Genomic DNA, 23,879 nt, shown 5'->3' on the forward strand with positions numbered 1-23,879 from the left:
ATGTTTTAAAATCGACTATCTTTCAGTTATTTCATTTTTGCTGAAATTAAATATCTATAATGTTGTACATAATGTATATAATGCAGCCAATATAATTTGCTAAACCTACCAATGTAATATTTTCTGCACAAGTTTAATTTGTCCTCATCTTTTACTTTTGCCAAATCCATTGAGATGGAAGTACTGCAAAAAAAAAAAATCAATATTATTAAAATGTAATTGGATGGGAGAAATAATGATGAACCAGACTGGGATTTGAACCCAGGTCCCCTGAATCCTTAGTCAGATGCTCTACCCACTGAGCTATCTGGCGTTGGTACCCCAGTATTTGAACTGTCACATTCCTCCCCCTTTAATGATCTTTGCCATTGGAGATCATCACCCCAGGCTCTTTCCCCTTGCAGGAGTTACCCTGTCAGTTCCAGGGTTTGCCATGGCACCATATGTAATGGGATAGGAGAAACAAGATTTGGATTCATGGTCCCCTGAATATCTTGTCAGGTGAGGTGCTCTACCATATGGACTATCTGGTGCTGATATTTGAACCCATCTGACCATCGCATTCATTTCCCTTATATGATCTTTGCCCTTGTAGGCTAATGTTCCCAAGCTATTTCCCTTGACAGGAGTCAACCTTTCAGTTCCAGGGGTTGGCATGGCACCAAATGTAACGGGATGGGAGAAACAGTAACGGACCAAACCAAGAATCTCTATTCAGGTGCTCTACCTCAGTTATGAACTATCTGGCACTGATATTTGAGCCAACCTGACCATCACATTCCTTCCCCTTTTATAATATTTGTCCTTGTAGGTTAATATTCCCAAGCTCTCTCCCTTGGCAGGAGTTACCAGTCAGTTCCAGTGGTTGGCACGACACAAATATTGGGGAAAATAATGATAGACCAGGATTCAAACTCAGTCCCACCAATCTTTAGTCAGGTGCTCTACCACTTGAGCTATCTGGTGCCGGTATCTGAAATGTCTTACCGTATTGAAAGAATGAATACAAATATACACAAAGGTATTTGGCGAAGAAGACAATTAACATTGGTGATACAATGATATCATTTTCTGAAAAGCAAGAGGTCTTTATTCTGTCGTTACAATAACTAAAACTATAATACTTGGATGACAGTTTTTTACCATTGTGTTCTTATTAATTTCAATTTACCTTAATTTCTTAAAAGGGCTGAAACTTGATAGAAAAAGTGTTATTTCATTTCCTACACTTCGGACTTCCTACTCCTTTTACTTTGTAATGCATAAAACGTCACAAAAATTGTGCGCTATTCAATACGACTATTTACCCCAAAGTTAAACATCCTATACATAGGATATTCGGGAACCGACTTTGCTTGTTTCATTTGCATGCGATTTAAAAAAAAAAAAAAGAGATCAATAGCATATCGGAATCTATAGAGTCAAAGGTCAAATTAATTATTTATGAGATTTTTACCACCCACATTTAAAGAAATCAATGTATCTGAAAACCGGCAATGAAGAAAAAAAAATATTTCTTTGTTTTAAATATTTCATGAGGGCTGGCTGTATTGATCTTCTTGGGAAGAAGAGCTCTATATAAAGATATAGGAAAATTTATACGGTTTTTTCTTGAGTGAATAAAAATTTATATCTTAATTAACAAATCATATTTCTAAAAATCTAAGGTCTATCTAATGGATAATTTTGTTGACCATCCAGCCTCCTTAAAACTCAATCTTTGTCTGTTTAGTTTCAATTATTCATGTATATCTTATCGATAGTAGGATAAAATGAACGCAAAGTTCGTTTTAGGAAGCCCATATAATTAGTTAAAAATATTTCTTTCTGAATTTATTTTATGCAAGCGGTTAAATTAAATCCAACAGTGTATAAATTACGGCTACTTAAAAAGCATCACATGGAAGAAGTCCATAACATTTTTATCAGCTCTTTAATTTATACAACAATGCTATTTTGAACTTCTAAGCAAAAAATATATTTTGTTCAAATCAGTAGATTTTCGGCTAATTAAGATGGTTACGCATTTGGGACAGGTATGAATTAAGGTAGTGCAAAACAGATAAGCTAAATTTTTCCCATAATTCAATTTTTTTTTATATTTTTATATATTTTTCTTTGGAATGAAGTCTTTTTATACTTTAAATTTGAAAAAAATCCAACCTCACAATTTTTGCCCACAACGCCCAAAACCTACCATTGGAATCTCCTTTCAGTGGTGGTAAAATGAAATAGTAATTGTTGTAATTTTCTATGCCATTAAGGTTTTTTTTCAAGATATTACAAATATTTGTGCTGCTATTTAAACAGGTGACCTTCTTGTTACTTGAAGATACTGAAATAAATTCTAACTGGTAACTTTCCTGTCTTAAGATAATTTCTCATGCGATATAATGTAAAACTAGTGCTTGTGAATACTCTTTTAAGACGAAAATTTGCACTTTTACTTTGAAAAGAACACAAGTTACGCATTTTAAATGATTTAAGGCTAACTTGCACAAAAATCATATGAACACCATCCAAATGTATGTTTCAAAATATTCGAAATACGTTGTATCCTAAATTTATTTAGTCTTGAGTAATTGATGGGTATGATTTATATTTATTTCTTAAGATAATGGACTGAAATTAATTTTTACATAATATTAAGTCATTATTTTGTGCATTTGAGAAAATATTTCAAATAGATAATTTCAGGGGTGTTTCGTACTACCTTAAAGAAATAATTTTTTTTTTTTTGCAAATGAGGTACATACACAATGTACTATACAAAAGATATCAGATTTGTACAGTGACTTTAATTGGTAATTAATTTTTTTTGTCTAAAAAATATTGGAAAATGAAGAAAAGGGTGTCAATTATGTCAGCAAGTAATGACCTAAATTTTCCCATTTCTTCTTCTTCTTTTTTTTTTTATAAAGGAAATAAGGCTTTATGGATATTAAGGTTTTTCCATATTTTTCTGGTTAACCTACATTTTTTAATTCAGTGTATACGTCATCGCATTGTGTGTAGAACAGAAAAAAATGGCGGAGTACCTTGCGTCAATTTTTGGCACAGAAAAGGACAAGTAATTATACGTTTTTATGATGATTTGATTGATGAACTGTGCAAAATTGATTACTAAAGATTTTTTTGTTAATTCGGCTTTAACTTTGTCAATGTCTTTTTGTTAACAGCTGCAGTATGAAAAACATAAACATTGTCTCTGCATTATCATGCTTTCACTCACGCCGGATCCGTTTTCTCCCCTTAATAATTTTGACTATCTTGCTCTTATTAAAGGTTTCATGTTTTGTAACCATTGCATAAATGTCTGATGAGCTTTTTAAGTACAGGGTTGTACGGCTTGTGCCCCAATTCTGTATTCCAAAATGGAGTTTTGTACAGTTTAGATGACGTTTTTCTGAAGCAGAAGCGCATCATGTTCACCAGATCTTGTACAATCACTAGATTAAGTTACGTAGCTTGATTTATCTACATAGCTTTATTTACCAACATGAAGTGATTTTATACAACTACCTCTCTGCAATTTTGCTTTTTATTTAAAACAGACAAAAAGTCGCAATGAACTTTCAACCTTTAGTGGTAGTGTGTAATTTTATAAAATCAACAAACCAGAGGAAAAATTGTTAAAACATCGCTGCTTTTTAACAATTTTAAGGTAAACATGCATTTGTATTGTTTGAGTAACCGTATGACACCATGTGTGCAATGAGGCATGGATAAGTGTGATTACAAAAAATGCTTCACTGTACATTGTGCTGAATTATTGCTAATCAATTATCATGTAAACCTGAACTGTTCTTCTTTGTTATTCCATGTAAGAAATATTTGTTTGATAACACATAAACAGTTATACTTGGCCTCAAAACTTTTAAAACTTTGACTGCATTTGCACAAACAGAGCAACAATTTTATTTCATGAATTGTTTTTAAGATCAGTTCTTGAAAAATATTGCTGCGCCTGAGTTCAACTTTTAGTACAAATGCCCTTTTAAGAAAAAAGTATGATTGAGTATATAGCTAAATAAACTTACTTCAAGTAGGTAAGTGAAGCTATGTAGGTAAATCAAGGTATGTAGCTGAATCTGGTGATAGTACTGTACCTGTTGTCTGTTCACCACTATCATAACTGGCAATTTTTCTGGCGTTTTTGAAGGTGTTATGGGACATCTGTCAATAATATTGTGGATTATAAAGTGCATTATAGTCAAAATACTTTCACTGGTTTAAATTTTTCAAATTCCACAATATTTCACAAAAAAATATGTTTTAAAAATTTTTGGAAACATAAAAATTTAAAAATCCCTAGTTGGATTCGAACTCATGGCATACAGATTTGTAGTTCCTTTAACCCACTGCAGTATCATGTTTTGGGAAAGAAACTATTTATGAATTTACCTCTGATTTTATTGTTTATTTTGATAAAGAGTATGTCACAACATGGAGTTGTCCAAACTCCCATACCACCTTAAATAATTTTATGCATTGATTTTTGACCGCGTGCATTTAACAAATGTTATAATCCAGAAGGCACAAAGAAAGTCATAAGTAATCAATGTATGTCCATCTTACATTGTTATAAAGATTGATTTTATTCAAAATTTGTAAGGACCTTATTCTTCAGACTGTACTTTTGACCCTTGTCATCTTGGCTTGTGAAAAAGTATTAGACTTTTAAGATGTATGAAAAACCTCAAGTTAGATATGGAGGCCATTTGTGCATCTTTTTAGTAATATACTGTGCCAAAAATAAGTCGGATTGTAAAAAAAAAATGGTTAAAGTACAATATTAATGTAATTATTCACATAAAGGGTAAAAATAATTAGATAATATTTTACGTAATTGTAATTTAAACAGAAAAATAGCGTAAGAACATACCTGCATACATGTAAATTGATTTTTTGAACATTAGTTTGATACTACGAATAATCTTTATTAAGTTACCTTGTTGTAATCACATTTACTCAATTTCAGGGTAAATTGTTCATTTTACTTTAAAATTGGAGCCTGTCGGCACGGGGAAAGATGTTCACGTCTTCACAACAAACCCACTTTCAGCCAGGTATGATAATTTCAGATTTTCCTTGGTTAAAATTGTTTTCTTTGCAACATTGATAGGCATTTGTTGAAGCCATTTTCAATTTTATATTAGTGCTTTGATGATCTTTATTTACCAAGCTGTATTTGTTGTTTTTAGACTGTCCTGATAGAGAATTTATACATGAACCCACAAAACACAGCACTGACAGCAGATGGATCCCATAGTAAGTCCATGTTAAGTATTTAGAACAACTGCATTATGCTATGAATTTTTGTAAAATGTTTGATTTTCCATGGGTATCTGCTTTATATTAAATTTATATTTAATTGAAGTTATGCCAAAACATTTGATGACTTGGTTTTCAGACTAAAGAGCATTGAATTGTCCTTATTTGGCATTATGATTAAAATGGGCAAGTTGATTGAATTAATGAAAAAAGTTGGGGGGGGGGGGGGTAAATGAAGATATAAAAAAAAGAAAAAAAATAGCCTGAAGACCTAGTTATTTTTTAATTCACATTGCATGTAGAAGAATCATAATAACACATGTTTGCAGCAAAATAAGTTTCTTAAAAATACAGTTCATATTACTTTTTCGAAAAAAATATGCAATAAATTCTTCAAGGTAAGATAAGTCTTTTTATTTTCAATTTTAAGAAATATAACATGAGAATTTTGACATTTTTACTACTGCATGTAAATCATATTTCAAATATGATCAAAGTACATGTATTGGAATACAGTGCTTTATGAAATAAGTTTGGAGTCAGTGTTTGTGCCTTGAATTTCAGTTGTCTTGGATGACGTGCAGGGCCAACAAGATTTTGATGATTTTTTCGAAGAGGTTTTTACTGAGTTAGAGGATAAGGTAACGTAATAGTGTCGCATCCTCTTCAGTCCCGAGAAGGTGACCGTTCTGACGTCCTCACGCTTCTCCTAACCTCTGGTCATCTAGGGCTCTATCCAACAAATTTTGTGCAATGATGATTTTCACTTTAAAATGTGACTTATCAGATGTTTAGGCCATTTTCTTCTAAGAAAGAAACTTGGAGTTGAAAAATGATTAATGGTACTTAAAACTATTTGTAAAAGATTGTTTTTTGATTGGTCAAAGATTTGTACAAGATTTGGTGAGCTAGTGATTTTGAGACCTGACCTGTAAGGGCGGGGGCCACCTCTGTGTTGTCAGGGCCATCTTGTGTGGTCCTTTTTGTTTTGTAGAACTCAGCGGTGCTGCCAGAGAAGACCAATCATGACATTTTCATTTGTGGCAAACTCTGCATTTCTTAGACTTGCTATTTATGGGTTTTTATTTCATTTTTAAAAAAATTTTGTTGTCGAATGATTGCATTTCACTTACCGTAACATTTCACCTCAATGCTTGTGCTTGCATCGATGTGTTTAAAGGTAAGTTGAAACAAATGAAAATGTCATGTGCTCCAACTAAAGCCAAGTTTATTGCAGAGTACTGATGTTTTCCTTGTAGCTTTGTTGATTAATAGACTAAGATCCCAATGTTAATGTCAATGTCTGTTCCTCTGGCAGCTCTAGCTTTTTTTCCGTGTTTTTTTTTATTTATTGTAGTCCAGATGGACGATACAGAATTACAACAATTTTATGATGAATTCTTTGAAGAAGTTTATGTAGAATTGGAAAAGGTAGGACCAATAGCCCCCACACCTATATATCTGTATGCTTATGGGTGTGTACAGTCACCTAAAGTTAATATATACATTTATTATTCAATTCAGAACATTCCCAAACTGTATTTACATGTCTGCTATATAACACAGGTAACTGCTACATATCACAGGTAACATTTTACATAACCGTTACAGAATTTGGGGGCATTTTAATGGTAATTTCAGGATATGAAAAATTTTGGACCTATTGAAATTAACAACAGATTTTTATTCCCAGTTTCTCATCCTGGTAATTTAATTGCTTTGAAATATTTTTCAGTATGGAGAAATTGAGGAGATGAATGTTTGTGACAATTTAGGAGACCACCTTGTTGGAAATGTCTATGTTAAAGTAAGTTTCAACTTCTTTGTTAGAGTTAGGTAACATCTTGTCAAAACTGTTCTTCAAGAGAAAATGCTCTGCAGACATTTAATGATTTATTTTCATGCTTCAGTTCCGCTATGAGGAAGATGCAGAAAAAGCAGTAAATGAATTGAACAATCGTTGGTTCAATGGACGCCCAGTTCATGCAGAATTGTCCCCAGTCACAGACTTCAGAGAAGCTTGTTGCAGACAGTATGAAATGGGGTAAAGACAAATTGCAATTAAATATACATATTTTCCAGCTTATGGTTGAATTTGATCTCTCCATCTTTTGTGTGACTTTGACCCCAATTATTTCTTGGATTTGATTGAAACATGATTTGAAGAATAGAATTTTCACAATTTTTTTATTATTATTATTAACCATTTTATTTTTCTCTTTATTCTACAGAGAGTGTACACGTGGTGGGTTCTGTAATTTCATGCACTTAAAACCAATATCTAGAGAACTGAGGCGTGAACTCTATGGTAGAAGTCGCAGGAAGGTCCGAAGGTAAGAAACTTCTTTCCACCGTCTTGGTATGGCTGCGAAATAATCTAGTTGGAGATTGTGTTGATTCATCAAAAATTTTCTTAATTGTTGCAAACATTTCTGAGATGAATTTTATTGTGTTTTTTTAAACAGATCACGTTCAAGGTCTCCGCCCACCAGAAGGAGTCGGAGTCGTAGCAGAGAGCGTAGGAGGTCAAGGTCTCGAGAAAGAAGGTCAAGGTCACGTAGTAGAGAGAGGAGAAGGTCACGAGAAAGGGATGGAAGGCATGGCAGATACTGATCAGAGACTCTGTGTTAACTCTTTTCATGTCAACATGTATTTTACTTACACGCTTCAAAATATATTTGTCATAAATCAGATGTGCAGTTTTTCATTGTCAAATAAAATTTCAAACTATCATTATTTTTGTTTCACTTTCTTTCTGTTACTTGTACCAGTACATTGTACACCAATTTTTTTAATTAAAAAAGGTTTTTAGAAACAGAGTTCTTGAATTTATATACCAGATATTTTAGGTCAGACGACACGTTCCTCGAGAATCTTTTTTGTATCTCCTCGTAATAAAGAGTTCCAAATAAAAAATATTAATTTTATAATTACTTTAAAAATGATCAAAATTTACTTGGCTTTGGTTATGTGTCTAGATGGACGAGTGGTTAGAACCGTGGCCGCACACTGCCAGAAGTGTATAGGTTCTAGAGGTCGTGAGTTCAAAGCCCCGCCCCGGCGGAGATTTAGTTCTAATATAGTGAATTTCACTGTGCTGTAGTTCTTATATAGTGAATTTCGCTGTGCTGCAGATGTATTTATTTTTATATCAGCAATTCAAGTATATTTTCAAGAAGATTATATAGGAAATTGCATACTGCAGTATTTTGCAGAAATGCCTGGTAAGGTACCCTATTTTTTTGCAAGAAAGCTTGTCAAAGTAGTAGTAAACCATTTACAAATTCCTGGGAAAAGTTATCTAAAATTGAGGAACATGTCGTCTGACTTTAACATTACTCAAAACATTTATAAATTATGTTAAAGCTCTCTTCTTTTAGGGTATTACTTTTAAAAATTGCATACAATAACAAATGATGTAAAATTAAATATTTTTTTTTTAAAAAGAATTACATATATGTACTTTACAAAAGATTACCAAAGTTGGAGTTTAAATCTGAAATAAATTCTGTATTCTCTGTCATTCTTGTCAAAATCACAGCAGTAATTTCTGATGAGAGAGGAGTACTGTGGGAAATAACGCTTCTTGTGTCTCAACATTTGTCTGTGGAAAACAGTAGAATTTTGCTACAGGAGGAAGCAATTGTTTCTTGTCAACTGTTTGTTATATACGAATGTATCGGAATGTTACGCTTCTTGTGTCTCAACATTTGTCTGTGGAAAACAGTAGAATTTTGCTACAGGAGGAAGCAATTGTTTCTTGTCAACTGTTTGTTATATACGAATGTATCGGAATGTTACCGAAGTCTTCAAAGTAGTAAAAGGTAACACAAAATAAAGATAACTCATTTCTCCTGATCATCTTCACAGTTCTAGTGACAATGCATAAAACTTTCTGGTCGATGCGAAATGAGGGTGAGCCATTTAGAAACAGGACCTCAATGTTTCCGAGTCTGATTATTGATTCTACGATAAAACAACAAACTTGCACTGTATTATTTGAAAAGGACTTCTACTTCTAGTTTTCATAGAAGCATGTGTGTTGTATTTAAAAAAATACAGATGGTTTATTTTTTTACCTGCAAGGTATATAATATACCGGAATAGTACGCATATGAATAATTACATTTTTCATGAAAAATCACCACAAGCAACATTTTGTGCTTATACTCAACCGTTATGTGGACCAGACAAACATTAACAGCGACAGACCTCGTCTGATAAAATTAGCATTATGAACTGTATTTCAGTTCTACTCGATTCTTCAACCTAAGTGTCTATATTAGTCTATGCCGTATACCATTGAATCGTGCTAGGATCGCGAGCTTATGGTCGATATTAACCACATCATGAATCTACAAGGCAACGATAAATACAGACACAGTATCAAAGAATTCAACGCGAACACTCCTAAATCGTATGTCAGATGCTTTGTAGTCTATACCATACACAGAATTCAAAGCGAACACTCTTACGTGTGTAACAGATGCTATGATCACGTATTATGCCCTCCTTTTTTTTTTATTTGATCATCTGTACTGCTTGATAGCGTTTCTTTCAAGTGCATTTTAAATACATCAATCAAGGGATAAATAATTAGATGATATAAATTAGAACTGCTGATAGAATATCCGTAAATCTACAATCTTTGAATTGTAATATAATTTTCCTGTTAACACATCATGGTATACTATAAACTGGTATAAAGTGTATTGATTTTAAATTCATTTACGTTCGGAGACCACCATCAAGTGGGAGAAAAGAAAAATGTAACGGACGATGGGAAGAAAGCAAAAACAATCGCCACCCGCCCTCTTTTGTAGAAAAAACGGAATGAAAGCGAGAGTTTAGATAGATTACGTCGGTGTCAAAACATTCTTCGTCTACTGTGCCACCACGCTGCCAAATTCAATTTAAGTCCGATAAAAAGAAAGATTAAACACGATATTCATTGATAAACGTTTCTATTTGATGTGTCGAGCTATTCAGGAGAGAATCTGTTATTTCTTAAAGATAAAGACTGAACAATATCGTCCCTCTCCCGAGTAACTCGCCCATTCTTCTTATAAATGACCAATAAATCTGTTCCGAGGTTTGGATAATGCCTAACCTGTTGACAAAAATCCACCGTGTTTGCTTATCAGAACGAGAAAGTCTTTATCTTTCTGTAATTACGTTTCAAATCAAAGAAATAAACGTATAAGAAAATACGACTTGCCCCTGAATGTCAGTGAGTGGTAAAGATTTCTTGATTTAATTATGGATACCTTAGTCGAAGACGAACACCTTCGGACATCGACTCCGGTCGAAAGTCTGGATGTCCCGCATCTCCTGGATCCGGGGGAGGATTTGTCGGATAGCAAAGGAGATGATCGGGAAACCCCGGACTTTGTCGTCCGACTCGGAACCTCCTTAGCTAGATCCGAGGCGGGGTCCCAGTACAAACTTCTCAAGAAAGAATTCTTCTTAAGACCTCTGGATTCCCAAAAAGTATCGAAACAGAACCAGTCTGCTAATTCCGGCGGAACGAGTATCCGTAGTTCCGGTCGCGTGTCGCCGATCCGCCGCCGGAGCTCCGTTATATCGCTGAGTAACGAAAACCGACGGAGTTCTGTTATATCGCTGTGTAACGACAACCGTCGGAGTTCTGTGACGTCAATTTCAACGGAGCAGAACCAACGCCTACTGCGCCGGGGTCTGGGGCGACTCCGAAGGAGGATGTCCACAAAGGGTGTACTGTTCCCTCCCTCACCCTCACCGAAAGAGGATCTCACCCCACGGGAGCCGGTTATTTTTTTTTTCTTTCGATTTGTCCTTTGAAAAATGCATCAGGATCTTATATGCGATATATAACAATATATCATATCAATTATAATGTATGTAGATGTATTTTATACCTACAGCGTATCGTCAAGTTCAGGAGAATCGCCAAAAGTGTTCTTGTTGTGTCTGGAATCTGGATATGGCTCAAAAGGTACATGTGTTTTTTGGCGGCAATTCCTCCAAATTATAGATTAATTTCCATACGAAAAGTTAAACAAGACATCTTTGTTATTATACAGGTATACCCTAACACCCAACATGAAGGACTGGTCTTTTATGGAGATGTACATTCACGTGCGCGATGACATGAACCAAGTCCTTGCCTTCAATCCTAACACGTACGGAAAGTTTGAACCGGTAAGAAACATTCAACCAGGCACGTAAAGAATGACGGATATTTTTCTCTTGCTAGCGCATTTTCCTTATAAATTGGTATTAACGTCGACATTTCTCATTATTTGCTAAAAAGATTTTTTTATCAACGCTAAAAATATGCACAATGCATTATGTAATTCTTTGAAAGCTACGGGACAAGTTAAAAGAGCTGTTGTTGATACCCAAGGAGAGGCGGACTTTACAGAACATACAAGTGGTGAGTGCACGTACTTATAAGCTCAACATGTGTTCTCATCGTGTGACATGTCACTAATTATGTCTAAATGGATGGTCTTTGATTAACAGATTATGGCTCTGATGCGGGACAACGCCTCTTTCCAGGACTACCCTGTTCACACGCAGATACAGCTTGCCCGCTGTATGCAGTATCAAAGGTCTGTCAACACAAACCCCCTTACCACAACCCCTCCCACCCATGGAGAGAGAGGGATAGAGAGATAGATAGGATATAGAGAAAAGGGGGACACGTACCGCCTAACCATGCATTAGAGAGAGAGAGAGAGAGAGAGAGAGAGAGAGAGAGAGAGAGAGAGAGAGAGAGAGAGAGAGAGAGAGTACCCTTTTGAAACCAACCCTCTGTGCTTGAATATTTTTTTACGATTTTAAATGACATAAATGAAACATCGTTCATATAAAATAGTTAAAATTAGATTTACAATACCAAAAAGAAAGCAATTTCAATTGTAGTTACGAGACGAGGCGGGTCATTCTGAAGCAGGGTCACCCCCCGTCCATGTTCTACATCATGCTGACAGGGACGGCCATTGTTAACATTCTGGACCAGGACCCCAGGACGGGCAACCAGTTTGTCAGGACGGTCCACGAACTCAATGGAGGCGACACGTTTGGGGTATATACTTTTGGTCAAGTGTATCTGTACTGTATTAGAGTATTTCTTTTTTTGTGACAATGTCTTCGATTCAGGCAACGTTGTTTGGTAAGCTAGTAGATTGTACCTTAAATATTTTAGGAAATCGCGCTGATACACGGAGGGGTCCGCACAGCCTCCATCATCTGTAAAACAACTTGCGAGTTCCTGGTCGTCATGAAAGAGGTATGGAGACTTACAGACGATGTGTGACCAACCAATCATTACATTTTTACCTTGTTGAATTTTGATGTTTTCTTTTTAGGATTTTGATGTGATCATCAAGGAGCCGTTGCGAAAACAAAAAGAACAGCACGTAGAATTCTGCAAGTAGGAGAAGACAGTTGTCAAATGCTATATGTTGTTATGAGATACATACATGTACATTCACCCAACTTTTCTCCTTTAATGAGGAGTAAAAAGCTTGACATTAACGATAGATCATGAATATTTCGTAGATCCCTCATGCTGTTCAAGGATTTCCCGTGCGACAGGGCTTTTCATCACAACACGAACCAGTTCTTCTACCAGTATTTCAAGTGAGCCCCCCCCCCCCTCCTCATTTTTGTCGACCGTTTTTACTTTAAAACAAAACAGAATGGATTTGAATTGCTTTTCTATAGTTTATATGACCATAGATATTGACGTGCATAATAATTTATTATTTCAGACCTGATGATGTCATCGTCAAAGACAGTCGGGAAAGCAAATACATAATTGTTGTAAAAGCGGTATGTTGAAATTTGTAAAACATTGATTTTGCATAAAATATTCAATTAATGTGCTCGGAGTAGATCTGAATTATAAGTTAACTAAATTTCAGGGAAAGTGCAAAATTGTCAGTGACTTTCAAGGGAGACGATCCGAGACTCGACCGGACCGGATACGGAAGATGTTTCATCCGGAAATCGAGGAGGCGTTCCCGCTGTATACAACCATGAAGAAGATTCGCGCAATGGACCCGTGTCCCCGTAAGTAACATTGTTTCAATTAAAGAATTTCTAATCTGAGCTAATCATAATTATAGTCTGTCCCATGCCAGTCATATGGGTGATTTACAAAATACCTGATAAAAAGTACAATTGGAATTAAAGAAAGGAAGAAGATTTTTTTTATTGACTCTTTTTTTACCCGGAAAAATTCACAGGAATGAAAACATCCTTTTGCAGGAACCGACCATAAAGCCAACTCCAAAGACACGTTTAGGATCGGGTTACTGACGGGTACCATAGACAGGGACAAACTGGTCAACAGTGTCTCATCCAAGGTCAGTATCACAAAGTCTGTGTAAAGGAGACTTATCGTATCCAAATTAAATGAGACTTTACCCAAACCGTGCTCAGTTACAGATCACCGAGAATGCTGCCAAATCTGATGACACACCCGTGACACAGCGGCGGCATTCAGCGGGTAAGATGTTTCTCATTCTAGTTAAATGTTGATGTTCTCCTTCAAAAATGGTTAAAACTGGAAAAAAAATTCAGAAGTACGTGTACATGAATTCAAACCATGTAAAATTTAGCCCTCACCTTTTGTAACAGATCCTCATAGAAAGCATGAGAGATCTAATCGGAGAAGCAAGTCTTCCAAACCCCGGCTGATAGAGGAGGTACTAAGCTATGAAGAGGTATGCTCTACATAGAGGAACGGGTGATGAAGAAGTAGTTAGAAAATATGTGTACTGAAACAAAAATCTTTGATTCTTATTACAGGAATATGAAGAGCACCAGAGAGATGATGACCCCCTCATCACAGCGTACGCCCAAATCTCGGAATTAAAAACGGGACAAGTTTTTGTATGTATAAATATCAAATGGCAAAGGTTTTACTGTAAAATGCGTCAACCATTGGTTCACCACTTGGCATAATACACTGTATTTTAACCTTTTTAAACATGTTTAAGGAGGTTGGGTGGTCACACAACAATCAGTGTACAGACGAATATCTTCAAACGTGATTAATTTATATTCTAACGCCCATTACATATTGGCGCAGAAATAGTGGACATAATGCTAAATTATAAATTAGTTCCACATAACATATTATATATTTTGTATTTATACAAAAATCTTTAAAAATTAATCAAATCGTCATTGTACGGGGAGGGGGTAGAGGTATGCTAAAGAGTAACGAAGACCATCGAGCCTCGTTTATAGTTAGTCCTCTAAAATTGGAACACGTACAATGTATTATTGATAGCACTGTCTAATTGTTTATCAGTATGTTAACCGATCTTTCTCCGTGTGTCAGGGCTTGGAGTCCTTGATCTCTACCCCTTCCACACAGCTGAGCCTGGTCAGCGAGGGAGCGGAATGTATCCTTATTTCCAAGCGTCTTTTCCTGAAGGAGGCCAACGTCAAAGTACTCCGGATAGTCACTGACCTGGTGGGTGCACACCGCGGGACACATCCACCGCGGGACTCCGCGGTGTTACACTCACTGTGTCATGTATAAGGGATGTTTGTTTTACAGATAAAAAATCGAATGAATATTTGATATTGGGTTTTTTAAATGAAAGATTATAGAAATGTTTGTAAATGTGTATGAAACCATGGTAAGAAAAGAAACTAGCAACAGGGAATCGTGACCCTTTGCATTCTGGAGAGAAAAATCGACAGACAAAAAATTCTACTGAACTTTAATAATATTAATCTGATAAACATAATTGAACTTGAAGAACATAGCATAAAACAAGATTTTTTTCACACTGCAAAGCAGGTAGTATATCATGTACGATACGAAAAATTTAAGGTATTTGTGTGTTATAATGGGATTAAATTGGCAATAATCATTTTGTATTTAAGGTACAAAATTATCCTTCCCACGACTACATAAAGAATCAAGTGCACATATACCGGAAATGGGTGCACTATAAGGCTGACCTGGAGCGAGAGGTGTTGACCAACATCCGGAGGAAGAATAAAGCATGGATAGGGGGCGTGCCCGCAAAAGCTCGACACTGACTTTGTTATCTTGTTCTTAATTTACGTTCTATCATTAAACTAATTATTTGTTTCAATATTTGTACTGTCTTTATTTACACTGATAGAAGCTTGAATTTTTGTAAACTATATGGCGGTTTACTAAGTTGCTATCTTTTAAGTCTTTGCCATTTGATTTTCTTGAACCCTCATGCTTCTGAAGAGGCAATGTATTCTGTTAATGTTTTGCTGGGATATTTTTTTCACAAGAAATGTCCCTGAAATTTATACAGGACCAGGGCTTATTCAATTAGATTATACTACTATATTTAAAAATAAGCGTTTTCGCGTACCGGTACGTTAAAATATCTGTAAGATATGGTGTTCCGATGGGGCCATGCACTTCGACCCTCGCACTTTCGCCTTTAGGTCGAGGTGCGAGAGTGCGAAGATGCGAGGGCGAAAGTGCGAAGTTGCCAAGGCGAAGAAGCGATACCACTATCGCATCTTCGCCATCGCAACTTCGCACTCTCGCCTTCGCATCTTCGCGCTTTCGCATTCGCCTTTTTATAATTGTGGAACTCTCTATCGTTTAAAGACAATTTTAGCTGTATAAGAGGACATCTGAGGCAGACGATGAACTTTTTAGAATTTATTTTTTACAGCCTGCGCAGATCCATAACTTTTTCGGGGGGGGGGGGGGGGATGGATAATTATATTTGTAGGGGGGGGGGGGGGGGGGTTCGAGACATATTTTGCAGATTTTATCATATATAAGTAATAAAATTAAATTTTCCGGGGGGATGGGATCCGGACCCTTTCTCCCCCTTTACTGCATGTGTGAAGTTGTTAATATTGAATTTTCCGGGGGGCGGACCCCCTCTCCCCCTCTAGATCCATACATGAGCAAGGAGTAGAATATTACTATTTTTGATCCACGGTAAACAGACAGCTGGTAAGTGACAGGAGTCTGGAAGTGCATAATTATGTATATTATGGCGGACATTACATTTAATATGGAGTATAAAAATTATAATGATTAGGCATAGCCAGCACTGATAAACATATATGTCACATATACACATTAAAATATTTATAAACATACATAGTAAGCACCATGGTCTAGCGCATGCGTACCAATAATATCATGGATTAATCAGAAAACCTTGGCGAGTACGGTGCCTACATCAAATTCTATGTAATAGACCGAGACTTTCTGAATGCTATCAAAAAAGGCGAAGGCGAAAGTGCGAAGTTGCGAAGGCGAGAGTGCGAAGTTGCGAAGGCGAAGGAGCGATAGTAGTATCGCTCCTTCGCCTTCGCACCTTCGCACTTTCGAAAGTGCGAAGGTCGAAGTGGCCCCATCGGAACACCATAAGCGATAGTAGTATCGCTCCTTCGCCTTCGAACCTTCGCACTTTCGCAATCGCATCTTCGCACTTTCGCTCCTTCGCCGTCGCACTCTCGCCTTTGCAACTTCGCACTCTCGCATCTTCGACCTAAAGACGAAAGTGCGAAGGTAGAAGTGGCCCCATCGGAACACCATAGTAAGAGAAATACAGCACCGGCTTCTCTAAGCTTTCACATGTTTCAGTTATATCGCAATTTTCGGGGAATAAACTTGTGAGTTTTGTATATGATCGAGCAACCTTCGCCGTGCATGCAAGAGAATTATAAGCATATACATAAGATTTCTTTTATATTTTTTCTGAGGAAACGTCACTTCTGTAAAATTAAGTGTCATATTGTAAATATTTTATTTAAACTCACCCAATAAATTTAAAATTTACAGTATGACAAAAGCGACATGTTTCATATATTCTTCTTTTCATATCACACGCGCATAAGGTTATTCTTTATTTTTATATTAAGATTTTTCAATGTACTGTGATAATTTAATAACAATTGTTATTATCATAATACACAGGGAATAATCTTGTTATAAAAAGAAATATGTGTTGAATGCCTGTACGTGACGGTGTTTTAAAATTACAGTATTTGCAAATGAGCTGTAAAAAGGCTTCTTTTAAGATAAAAACCGCTCATTTCTGAAGTTGTGTTTCTTGGGTCAGTATGAAAATACATTACCTAAAGGATGGGAAATGGGGGTGGGGGTGGGGCCTAAACGTTTTGGGGCCGATCCCTTATTTAGTATTTTTGAGGAAATTTTTTATTCGAAAAAAAGAATAAAACTCCGAGTCTACCAACACCTATGCAGTATTACAGAGGAGTAAAATGTGAAATATCCGGGAAAATCCATAGTGGGTGTGGGTTATTGATATTTTACTCAAGTTCAGACTGTGTAATTGCACTAGCAGGAAAAACAAAATCGGGACCATGATTTTATTTTTATCTTCTTACGCTTAGATTACGCTTCAGTGACAACAGAAAGTTTATAATTAGATAATATTTCCTAAGATTGTCGTGTTTTACAATATAGCCAGGGTGCGAGCGAAATTAATTGTTCGTAACTTGTACTTCTGTAGAGGATGATGATTTTCTCTGTCGGTAATTATTTCCCCCATTATTGGAAGGAGTCAGCAGCCGTAGTCATATGTACTTTGAATCGCGATTATTTGCCAGTTACTTCATTGATATAAAATTGCGCATAAAACTTCACAGGTGCTCTCCAGCATATTAAAAAACGTTCGCTAATATACCAGTATGATCCTGCAGGATAAGGTTCCAGTCTTTTTTTATACTCTAGTTAAGATGAGTAGTGTCTAGAGTCACCATAAGATCCTGAAACCCATGCAATATATGATTTTAACAATGCTTACATGGAATAAAAACGGATAATTTTTTTTAAAAAATTCAATCATTTAAACAAGAATGAAATGATGAAAGTACTTTAAATAATGATATATAATATCATATTAAATATATAATTAATATATATTTTAATTGTAACTTACTAACAGTACAATATTTATGTTTTTTTTTATCTATTCTTTGTTTTAATCCTTTGGTTTTATTGTTTTAATGCATATGCCACACGAGGGTCCTTGATTGATGGATAAACATATCATATCATATATACATTGTCGTATACTACACATTCTTTATTTTAAAATCAATATCAAAATTCGCATTTATTAAACTTTTATCATAGATATTAATTTTTAGACTGAAATATAATAGCCCAATATGGACATATCATTAAAATTTACCATAGATTCATATGACCCCTTCTACCCTAAACTATAAAAAAAAAAATTAAAAATTGATATAAAGAAAATTGTGTCTGATTCGATTAATATCTTCTTTTTTGATATCGTATGTACACGTATTTCGTTTTCCGTTCCCCGTTGTGTTCTGTTTTCCTTTCCCAGGCAACGCCCGATGAAAGAGGTAGAGCGATTTTCGGTTTTCTATCGAAAAAAACCGAGCGATGTTACGATATATTTTAAAGACAGCCCCGGCGTTCCATTATGGTATAACGTATTATCACTTGTGACGTCACGCCATTATATTTTGACTGGCGGTCTGATTTGGATGCGTTCAGCAGAATAGAAGATTTCCAGAGAGATTTTCCCCCAACTCATGACAGTTGGGACATCTGTTTCGAGTGAGTACTTGGATAAACATTTAGTCCTATTTGCTATCATGTTTCATACTTGTTTAACAGAAAAAGTTAATCGATCGTTTAATGCATCGCTTTGGAAGATAAAAGAGTAAAATGGAGATTTTAAAAAAAGTTTTGTGTAACCAATGGCGACTAGGAAATTCGGGCGATGCATCAAACACATTTTCCTCTTTTATTCGGTTTTCAGTGACAGTCACTCAGTTTGACAAAATAAACATTTTTTTTTGGGGGGGGGGGGGGGGGGGTACAATGTACAACCAAATCTATCATAGATTTTTTATAATCGTTTTATGAGGGGGGGGGGGGGGGGGTCATGGAATAAAACAAATGATTTATAGTTTTTAACATATTAAATTCAATTGGATTGGACAACAGCCCCCCCCCCCACTTTTTCTCGCAGCAAACATAATTGTTCCTAAATTTGTCTTAGAAGTAGAAATATTAATAGTGATAATGAAAATTGGAGTCATAGAATTAAGAATAAAACGAAACAACCTGTATAACTTAGTCTTAGTCTAATACACGTATATATACTCACAACTAAAATCTCTTTGTGGATATAATAAATTCACGAATAATGGAAAAAAATCACAGTTTAATATCTGAATATTGACTGTTCCCCTGAAGAGGGTTTCAAGTTCAAAATCAACATCAATATTATTTAAATTATTTACAAATATATTTCTTTCAAAATTATAATTAAAGGATACTTCATAAAATAATGTTTTAAATTAGTGTCTTCTATAAATATATAAACCACATATTCCACATAGCTGTACATCTGAAATGACTTTTTAAGTGGGCATTCAGATTGCTAGCATCATTTCTAAGTTTCCAATGTAAAATATTTTCTTTTCTGCTACAAACATTTAAATATTTACAAGAAATCACATGCTTTTAAGCTTTGTTTTAAAGATAGGAAATGAAATTTTTTTTTTTGCACTTTCACTACAATTATTCCAAATAAGCTATTAGTCGAAGGGAAATAAATATTATAATATTACAAAATTTTACAAAATAGTATAAAACATAAGATTTTAAATCCTGATCTTAAATTGTATGAATTGATGAACTGGGTAAAATGGATGAATTACTTCACACAAATGACCTCGTGCCATACCATGAATGATTAAATGTAGTTTATAGTTTGTTCTCCAGCTAAGATGTAGAGGCTCTCATCCCAGTCCATCATACAAACATGATCTAGATGAATTAACTCTATTAAAGTCCAGTAATAATTCTTGCAGCTTCTACCTGTACCTTTTCAATGAGCAACTCTGCATTTGCTTGTGTACAATTATCCCAAACTAAGTCAGCATACTCTAGAATAGGTCGAATAAATTAGCAAAATAGATTCTTATATGGGAATTTCTATCTATGATATGTTTCAATAATCTACATATATTTAACCTCTTACAGGCAATTTCATGTATATTTGTTATATATATGGTTAGTCCAAGTTCCATCAGCCTGAAAATGTACATGAGCATTTGATTATGTTTTATATAATCACCACCTTAACCAAATTGTATGTTTTGATAATTGAATGATTCATAAATGATCTTTATTGTACATTTAAAATTACTGCATGTAATTTCTTTATTTTGGTGTCATTATATAAGATAAAGAACATGCAGATCGTTTGTACATAATAAGAGTAAATTAACTTTGTATGCACGTGATCACTGCAGATACTTGTGCACTCTCACTGTGGTAACGCTTTCGGATCCCACATGGAGATTGTTCTCTTCATCCACACACACACTGAGGGGAAGCAATGATATGTCTTTATGATGGTCTTTAATTAGCAGAGAAAAGAGCGCATGACCACCCTGATCCAAGAAATAAACTTTGTCAGCATTACACACCAAGATGTGACCCATGATATCAGTCTCTATGCCATAAGGAAGAAACTCAGACATCTGAAGTGTGTAGGAGAACCTGTGTTGTCCTGATTTACCCACCACCACTACAGCTTGTTTCTCATAGTCTGATACACAGACATCACCATTGATGTTTTCTGTGATGTAATGTGGATCACTATACAGTGCCTGTCCTTTGTTGTCCCACTGTATGTTCTGTATTTCTGTCCCTGATTTGTCATACCTGGTGACTTTAGCCTCGACTCCATCCTTTACCATCCCCACCAGTATGTCCCCATTGATGCGGGAGGAGTGTACGCTGATTGGTTCCCAGTCTCCTGTTTTAATGAATTCAGTGATTGTATTATCTGGTGCTATCCTATTGATGACATTGTCATCTTTGTTTGTATAGATTAGAACTCCGTCCTGTGTGACAGTGTGGTAGCCATATCCACCTGTAGTCTGTAACCTTTTTAGCAGATTCCCCTTTTGGTCTGTTTGAACAAGGTTACCTTGATTATCACTGACCCAAAGTCTGCCTGATTTACCTAGTGATATATGACATACACCTTTAACATCTGGCACTTTGTACTTCCTGACAATAATGACAGGGGAAGACAGAGACAGTGTTGGTTTCTCCAGATGATTGTTAATAGCTATACAGCATATCAATAAAAAGAATAATGATAAAAAAATAAATAGATAAATTAAGTATTTGAGTATATACTGTGTAGCAGCAGTCTCGGTGGGTTTTATTTTACTGTTCTCTGGTTTAGGTTCAGGAACAGTTACTTTACCCAGCAGTTTGGTGACATCCTCCTTGTTGTATTGACCAGCAGTAAATATTGGAGGGACTGCTTTGGTGGTCTCTGGTATGGGTCGGATATTAAGGTGATCAGAAATAGAGAATATAATGGGGTAGTTTTGGAGTTCAGTAGAGGACAGGTAGCCATTGAACTTTTTAAGAAGGTCCCCAAGATAAGAAATGTAATCTTCAAAAGTTTTGTCTTGACTCTGTAGCTCTTTCATTATTGACTCTTCCATTTTGTTGACTTGTTCTAGATTATCTGATAACACTGTTTCCAGTAGACATTTTAAAGATTCTGTTTCCGTCTTCATTGATCTTTTTAGATCATCCATGATTTTTTTTATATCTTCTGCATTTTTTTTTATATCTCTCTGCATATGTAGTGAATTTGGAATAAAATACTGTCGAATTTTATGGATTTTTTCAAGACAAGGAGTTATTTTTTCTGAATATATTGTTTCTAAATCATTCAAAGCATGTTTTTGGTGGTTTTGTAATACACATTTGGAACATACTGGAGCTTGACAGTCCTCACAGATCATGTCAATATTCTTAGTTGGGTGATCCTTGCATTTCTGCACAGGTAGTTGTATCTTGCGTTGCTGGTAAGGGACCATTTCATGGTTCTTGGTATCTGGATTCTTCTGATGTTCATTCTTGCATTGTTCACACTTTGGTTGGTGACAGTCATTGCAGTAAAACTGGCAGTTCTCCTCACAGTCTTCAGTACCACACACCAAATAGTGCTGGGCAATGATTGATTCATCCTGTACAATATCTGGATTATCTGGCTTGGATAATGCCATCTAAAATTATTATTTTGCATGATTCAACATTACATTGTTTAATAATGTGGTTTGGTTTTCCCAATTTATCTATAATCTTTTAATTGAATGCATGTTCATAACAAAATAAAGCTCCATTTATGAGTACAGTACAAATGCATGACAATTTTTGGGCATGGGTTAATATATACTTGCATTTTCCATTGTCTTTGTCTGTGTTAAACTTTACGTATCAATTTTGTACTATACAGTCCAATAAATTCAAATGATGAATTGTTGGAGCGCAAGCAGAGTTTGCATACTTAATATTCTAATTTAAATTGCACAACTACTGAAAATTATATAAATGTAAGTAATAAGGAAGCATTCATGAATATTATGAGGTGATAATTTTGGATCAAATCTATTATAAGGGCCTTCATGCTCTATTGGATTTGATCACACCCCAACCAAAATTATCACCTCATAATACTCAAAGAATGATTCCTTATTCCCTAAATATATATTGTTCTAATAAATGTAATTATTCAAATAACTTACCTTGATTTGATGTGTCAGACGTTTGTACAAAGCAGGGCTTAAAAAAATCCTAATCTCGTTCCTGATAATAAAATATAGAAATAGCTTGAAATCATATGGCAGGCCCACGAATTGCAGACTGTTGTACGTGTCAGGTTGCAGAAATGTTATCTCTTATATTATTAAGGTCATCTTTTCCATTGGAGGACCTTCAGTCTATTGATTGTAAAGACAGAATTTATCCTTCTACCAAAAGTGCTAGCTAAGATTACTCTTATTATGAGGGTCTACCATTTCCAAAGGAAGACCTATCTGTATTGTATTGTTTATTTGCCAAAATTCATACGAATTATAAGCATAATTGGTATATAACATATTTACATAATTATAAACATATTACAATGCACTCTATCTATGTAAAATCACACATGTCACTATTAATGTTACACAGTATTGCAAAAATGTAACATGTAGATTTGAGTTAATACTCATGCCGTACTAGTATTACAATCTGCTCTGCTATATCCCTATTCCCTAATTAGTCATTATAGTTGTACCGAGTTGTCCTAGCATTTGAGTGATTATCATGAGTACTGAACCTCACTTTTATGGATTACATCTTAAAAATAAATACAGTTACCCGGTATATAGAAATTTATCAAAGTTAGTTAGACACTTTTGGTCACTACATTATATTGCTTATGTCTTCATACTGACTATCTAGTTGACTGCATGTCAATCAGTCTGTCAGTAGACTAAGCAACATCGAGATAAATTTAAATCTGACTTATTTGGCATTTAAAGAAATTATTTCTATCCTTTTCTATTTGATTTAGTTTTAATTGATTATTGTTGATTATTCAATAGTAAATCTGAATCACTTGAGGGGGTGTGCAGCCATCAGAGTACATTTGAGGATAAGAATGTAAACATTTCTTGAACTGGCTTGTTTCTGCCTGATACTGACCAAAACTGTTGCCAAAAGCAAGCTTAGACCTTTTTCTAAACAAATGGTTGTAGAGAGGACACAAATGAAC

General features: G+C 35.1%; 3 protein-coding genes and 1 non-coding gene across 7 annotated transcripts; 2 read left to right on the forward strand and 2 right to left on the reverse strand.

Moving 5' to 3' along the window:
* Positions 1–239: 239 nt before the first annotated feature.
* Positions 240–312, reverse strand: Trnal-aag (transfer RNA leucine (anticodon AAG)). Its single transcript has one exon. It is a non-coding gene; the product is annotated as a tRNA-Leu (tRNA).
* Positions 313–2,993: 2,681 nt separating this feature from the next.
* LOC128156922 (splicing factor U2AF 26 kDa subunit-like) lies at positions 2,994–8,007 on the forward strand. 3 transcript variants are annotated; one of them, XM_052819256.1, is made up of 8 exons: positions 2,994–3,070; positions 4,982–5,069; positions 5,205–5,271; positions 5,839–5,915; positions 7,010–7,081; positions 7,185–7,318; positions 7,506–7,607; positions 7,740–8,007. In XM_052819256.1, exons 1-8 carry the CDS (start codon positions 3,027–3,029, stop codon positions 7,885–7,887), a joined length of 732 nt encoding a protein of 243 aa, XP_052675216.1. In that variant the 5' UTR covers positions 2,994–3,026; the 3' UTR covers positions 7,888–8,007. The 3 variants fall into 3 exon arrangements, with proteins under 3 accessions (XP_052675216.1, XP_052675214.1, XP_052675217.1); XM_052819254.1 differs by lacking the exon at positions 5,839–5,915 and adding an exon at positions 6,629–6,705; XM_052819257.1 differs by lacking the exon at positions 5,839–5,915 and adding an exon at positions 6,632–6,705.
* Positions 8,008–10,348: 2,341 nt separating this feature from the next.
* Positions 10,349–15,363, forward strand: LOC128155445 (cyclic nucleotide-binding domain-containing protein 2-like). Of its 2 annotated transcripts, none has more exons than XM_052817147.1 (17): positions 10,349–11,061; positions 11,178–11,248; positions 11,337–11,454; positions 11,621–11,689; positions 11,779–11,867; positions 12,181–12,343; positions 12,464–12,547; positions 12,627–12,691; positions 12,820–12,900; positions 13,032–13,092; positions 13,185–13,332; positions 13,531–13,628; positions 13,711–13,771; positions 13,903–13,988; positions 14,074–14,157; positions 14,612–14,746; positions 15,166–15,363. In XM_052817147.1, exons 1-17 carry the CDS (start codon positions 10,534–10,536, stop codon positions 15,322–15,324), a joined length of 2,100 nt encoding a protein of 699 aa, XP_052673107.1. In that variant the 5' UTR covers positions 10,349–10,533; the 3' UTR covers positions 15,325–15,363. The 2 variants fall into 2 exon arrangements, with proteins under 2 accessions (XP_052673107.1, XP_052673106.1); XM_052817146.1 differs by having other exon boundaries at positions 10,351–11,061; positions 13,705–13,771.
* A 5,187-nt stretch (positions 15,364–20,550) lies between these two features.
* Positions 20,551–22,344, reverse strand: LOC128191386 (uncharacterized). Its single transcript, XM_052863447.1, has one exon. It carries the CDS (start codon positions 22,342–22,344, stop codon positions 20,551–20,553), a length of 1,794 nt encoding a protein of 597 aa, XP_052719407.1.
* Between the last annotated feature and the right edge of the window lie 1,535 nt (positions 22,345–23,879).

Source organism: Crassostrea angulata, chromosome 7, assembly GCF_025612915.1.
Source record: "Crassostrea angulata isolate pt1a10 chromosome 7, ASM2561291v2, whole genome shotgun sequence".
NCBI classification, from domain to species: domain Eukaryota; kingdom Metazoa; phylum Mollusca; class Bivalvia; order Ostreida; family Ostreidae; genus Magallana; species Magallana angulata.

Excerpts from the sequence above, each read along its gene's own strand:
- LOC128156922 (XM_052819256.1), top strand. The coding sequence starts at position 3,027 with ATGGCGGAGTACCTTGCGTCAATTTTTGGCACAGAAAAGGACAA. Across the intron at positions 5,070-5,204 it reads ACAAACCCACTTTCAGCCAG|ACTGTCCTGATAGAGAATTT; the intron begins GTATGATAATTT and ends TGTTGTTTTTAG. Across the intron at positions 5,272-5,838 it reads GACAGCAGATGGATCCCATA|TTGTCTTGGATGACGTGCAG; the intron begins GTAAGTCCATGT and ends CTTGAATTTCAG.
- LOC128155445 (XM_052817146.1), top strand. The coding sequence starts at position 10,534 with ATGGATACCTTAGTCGAAGACGAACACCTTCGGACATCGACTCCGGTC. Across the intron at positions 12,692-12,819 it reads CAGCACGTAGAATTCTGCAA|ATCCCTCATGCTGTTCAAGG; the intron begins GTAGGAGAAGAC and ends AATATTTCGTAG. Across the intron at positions 12,901-13,031 it reads TTCTTCTACCAGTATTTCAA|ACCTGATGATGTCATCGTCA; the intron begins GTGAGCCCCCCC and ends TTATTATTTCAG.
- LOC128191386 (XM_052863447.1), bottom strand. The coding sequence starts at position 22,344 with ATGGCATTATCCAAGCCAGATAATCCAGATATTGTACAGGATGAATCA.